Source organism: Rhinatrema bivittatum, chromosome 16, assembly GCF_901001135.1.
Source record: "Rhinatrema bivittatum chromosome 16, aRhiBiv1.1, whole genome shotgun sequence".
Lineage (NCBI taxonomy): Eukaryota > Metazoa > Chordata > Amphibia > Gymnophiona > Rhinatrematidae > Rhinatrema > Rhinatrema bivittatum.
The window spans coordinates 15,029,897-15,034,838 of NC_042630.1; the positions used below are offsets into that span (position 1 = coordinate 15,029,897).

General features: G+C 47.7%; 1 protein-coding gene across 1 annotated transcript; it reads left to right on the top strand.

The window, feature by feature from the left end:
* The first annotated feature begins 224 nt into the window (after window positions 1–224).
* LOC115078830 (lysophosphatidic acid receptor 6-like) lies at window positions 225–4,029 on the top strand. Its single transcript, XM_029581866.1, has 2 exons — window positions 225–285; window positions 1,754–4,029. The coding sequence occupies exons 1-2, from the start codon at window positions 271–273 to the stop codon at window positions 2,879–2,881; spliced, it is 1,143 nt and encodes a 380-aa protein (XP_029437726.1). The 5' UTR covers window positions 225–270; the 3' UTR covers window positions 2,882–4,029.
* Window positions 4,030–4,942: the final 913 nt, after the last annotated feature.

Sequence of the window (4,942 nt, forward strand, 5' to 3'; positions counted from 1 at the left end):
GAAATCAAAATAGATGGGGTGAGGTGGAGGGGGGGGAGGTACAGAGAGGGGGAGACCCCCTGTGAACTCAGTCTCAGCTGCTGCCCCATGACAGGGAAAGGGTGCGAAGCTTCAGTCACTCCCCCCCCCCCCCTCCATCCTGTCTCCTCCAATCACAAGCAGCAAGGTGGGGGGGGGGGGTGGAGAGGCCGGAGCTAGGAAGGGCTCTCTCTGTGCCTCAGGGTTTGTGGAGGAAGGAAAGAAGCTTCACAGACATCTCTCAGCTGCACAATGAACCTGTCCTGGGTAAGTGACCTTCTCCATCCCTCCCATCCCCTCCTGTCGCCACTCCCGTCATTTTTGTACGAAGAACAAGACGCCTGCCTCCCTCGTGGTCCCCCGTGCACGAGTAACAGTGCAGAATTGTAAATTTAAGGATGAAGCGGCCACTTTCTTTGCTGTCCCCTGATTCACAGATCACGACGTGTAGCTTTATAATAAGCCTGAAGCAGCCCCACACAGGAGTTATACTGCATACATTTATATTAAGGAGAAAATGCCCGCTTCGTTTGCTGATCAGTATCCATAAGTTACACTCTACAACTTTACAATAAGCATAAACCACCCGCTTCCCTCTGCTGTCCCCAGATGCCATATAAAACACCACCTCACTCGCTGTCACCTACACCTATAGCTAGATTAAGGATAAAAGATGTTTTCTGTCCTCGCTCTGTATCTCGATCTACAGCTAGAGAGCTAAACTCTGATCCAACTTCTTAACCTAGAAAATGATTGATTAAGATAGCACCAGAACTTACTGTACGGAGTATCCGAATTGTTAGAGCTATGATGAGTCCGTCTTTAAATACTTCTGTTGACTTCATGAAAAAACAATTTTTTTTTTACTTTGGGGTCTCCGGTAGAGATGAGAATTAGCTCAGCTCAAAGCCTTGAAATAGAGATTCGCCCCCAGAGAAAAACAGCCACCCCTAATGCTCTGATACTAGGGGGTGACCCATCGGGATATTACATCCTGAGGCAAGAAATGGAACACAGGGAAGGTCCAATTCTAATGAGCTGGATTTCCCAGGATGCAACATTTATGGGCCTACTGCGGCTTCGTGCCCCTGAACCCTCAGGTTAACCAATACAAGCGCAGGCAACAAGGTGGCAATGCAACACCAAATGGGAGGTCTGCTTACAGTCCCCCCATACATAGCTTACCAGGTATAAATGCTCATTCCGGACCTGTCCCTCCTGACTTTGTATTAAGGATGAAACGCCCGTTCCCGCATACAGGTGAGGTTGCATAACTTCGGGGTACCTTCAGGGTTAGCTAGTTCAGCTCCATTTACTGTCGCAGTCGTTGACTTTATCTTTATGCTAGGTTTGTTTATACTTCAGGTATTTTTATTTGAAGTAGAATTTTGTTGTTCTAGTCTATGTTTGATTTTACTTTTTATACATGTTTTATTTTATATGTCTGCTGTTTTGTATGCACACTTTAGCTGTACCCTGCTTCGAACCTGGTGGAAGCGAACTATACATCTTTTCAGATAAAATAAATAAAATAAAAATGTATTAATATACATTAAGATAAACCACTCATATCTTCTCACTGCCTCCCATGTATGATAAGCAGTATAACTTTACCTTCAGGATATAATGCCTGTTCCATTCATTGTATATGAGGCAAAGCTTTTTAAAGCACGAATCACTCTAGGTGCTAAAATCTTCGTAGATCTTCATGTGGGTGCTTTTCTCTTTGTTTCAGAATTCTTTGACCGAGTCGGGGCCCGGCTCTGGAGGATCCTGGCTTAGCCACTACAGCTCGAACTGCACTGACTGCGCACTGAACACCACACCTCCATCCCACAATGGGACCGAGTGCGAGGAGCGTGCAGACTTCCAGTACGTTATGTTCCCTGCCGTCTACAGCATTGTATTCGTCCTGGGGCTTGCTGGCAATCTGCTGGCTCTCTGGTACTTCATCAGCACCAAGACTGCCACTACCACTACCAATGTGTTCAAGGTCAACCTGGCCACCATAGATCTCATCTTTGTCTTGACCTTGCCTTTTAAGGTCGTCTACCATGCACTGGGTAACAACTGGATCTTCGGGGAGGCCATGTGCAAGATCACTGGCTCCTTGTTCTTCACAAACCTCTACGGCAGCACCCTGTTCCTCACCTGCATCTGTGTAGACCGCTACATCGCAGTAGTCCATCCCATCCGGTCCCTCCAGCTCAAGAAACCATTATACAGGATTGTCGCCTGCATGGTTATGTGGCTCATTCTGGCTGCAGCAATCATGTATCTCATCTTCCGGGGGCGCTTGACGAACACCTTTAAGAATGGACATGTGGCCTGCATGGAGAACTTCTCCTCTAAGTCATGGAAAGGCCACATTTCTGGGGTCAGCATTTTTGCTGCTCTGTTTGGGTTTTTCATTCCGCTGGTGGTCATCATCATCTGTTATTCGCTCATTGCCAGGAAACTGATGGTCACCGGTGGGGTCCGCCGCAGCTCCGATACGATAAAGAAGAAAGCGCTCCGCACCATTTTGGTGGTGCTGGTGGTTCTGCTCCTTTGCTTTGTCCCCTACCACGTGATCCAGCTCATCCACACACTGCGTCGCATCAACGTCTTCTCCAGCTGTTCGCTGGTTCGCTTTACGTACGCAGCCCGACATGCCACCATGGCACTGAACAGCCTCAACTCGTGCTTGGATCCCCTGGTCTATTACTTTTCTGCTGAGAAGTTTGTTTGGAAGCCCACCTGCTGTGGCAGGCAGCTGAGAGTTCCCCAGTTTTCCAAAACCATTTCCTCCTTAAGCAAACTGACCTCCGGTGCCCATTCCACCTCCAACAGCAAGAACACAGAATCCTCTGTGGATCTTTGAAAGGTGAGAGGGGGTCATCATGTGACTGTGTTTATTATTGGATGTTGAAATCAAAGACCCATCTCAGCCCAAAGCAGAGCCAAAGACCCAGTTCCACCCAGAACAGGACCAAAAACCCATTTTCATCCAGGATAGAGACAATGACCAAATTCATTCCACCTCTGCAACAGAGATCTAAGAGTAGTAACAATGATCAGCCATTATCATCATTGACACCTTAGAGTAACAAATCAAACTCATCCCAGCACAGGAGCAAAAAGCGACTGGACAGATTGTTGCACCAAGGATCTGGCATGCTTACACTGTAAAAGACATCAGGTCCTGGGCAGCGTCGGTGGAGTTTGTGCTGTTGCAAATCATTGAAGAGGCAACAGCTCGGTGCAGAAGGCGTAGATGCAGGAGAGTCAGTCCAAACTCTGTGAGTGCTGGGGCAGCCTGGGAAGCACCTTGCTTCTTTGATACATTCCTCCTGGAACAGCTCCCAAGCCTGCCACCACCTCCGCCCGTGTATTCACGGTCAACCTGGCCACCGCTGACCTCATCCTTGGGAGGCACTGGCTTCCTGATCTTTGCTCGCCTCCATGGCGGGCAGTGTGCAACTGCTTCCAGCGGAGGGTGCAAGGCAGGAGCCGATGTGCCAACTCAGTAGCACTTTGGCCAAGGAAACTAGATCAGAAGCCTGGGAGTTAAACGCTTCCCTTGGCCCAAGTATTTTACAGAGCTGCTCACTTGCTGCATTAAGAAAAGTTGTGCCTTAGCTAAAGAGTTAATTGCTGTAAATGTTCTCTGAGTGGTGCACTTCTTATCTGCCCAGAGAGGGGGGTCAAGTTTACATTGGCTATACAATAAGACAAAGGATCCCTCAGCTTGGATGGATAGATTGTGCAATGTCACTCCACTGGGTGTGTGCGCCTCTGATTCATAGCAGGAGCTCCGATTGCTTCCGAGAAAAGGAAACAACGGTAAAAAAAATATATATATCTCTAGATCTCTAAACTCAAGAGGAGAAAAAACAATGCAAGAATGGTTTGATGCTCTGTTTTAGCTTCCCCCGGCCCTGCACATCACCTTCCCGAATCTGTGCACATCTGGCCAGTGGCGTGGAGCTCGGGGATCCGGACCCGCTGGTTCCCAAGCAAGGCCTCTTTTTTTTTGCATAAAAATGGGACTTCCTTCGCCCCCACGGGAGCTTCTGAGAAGGAAGTTAAAGCTGACACGGGGGGGATTAGGTGGCGATGCGGCTCCTGTTACATTTCCTGGCTGCGGCGCGAGATGGAACTGAAAGGCCCCGCTGCAGGGAACTTCCCCCGGTCACGTGACCGAGCCCTGTCACGTGGCACGCGCCCCGTTCGGACTTTCCGAGGACCCGCACGGTGTTTGTGAAACGGGCTCGCCCCACCCGTGCCCCGGCCCAAAAACGTGGCTTCCATCTGCTCCGGTGGGACGTTCATTTCGGATGCCAAATAAGCATGGAAACCGAGCCCGATCTCTCTCTCTGTCTCTGTCTGGAGGTCTCTTCGGCTCTCCGTCTGGGGGGGGGGGGGGGGGGGCTGTGACTCAAAACCTTTGCTCACCCGGGCTCCAGGGTGATGCAGTGATCTGTGCCCCGTGCCTGCACGCACTACACCCGGGCACAGCCCAAGGGGGGAAGGGCTGGCACACAAAAAAACCGCACCCTGTCCCACATTATTATTATTATTATTATTTGCTCTTTTACTGTTTTTATTCATTTTTCCTATTTTTTTTATTTTCCTTAGTTTGCTCATCTTTTTTATTTACTATATATATATATATATATATATAAAGTTCTATTTACCCTGTTCATTGTAAGACATTATTCTATATACTGTCAATCTATTGTTGTAATGTAAACCGAAGTGATTAGTAACTTTGTTACCAGAACTTCGGTATATAAAACTGTTAAATAAATTTAAAAAAATAAATATATATATATATATATATGAAATCTCCAAATATTGATAAAAAGAAAAAAAAAACCGTTTGCACCAGAGAACATCCTGAGAGTTTAAACAGCAAATATAAATTTATCAAAGAAAAGAA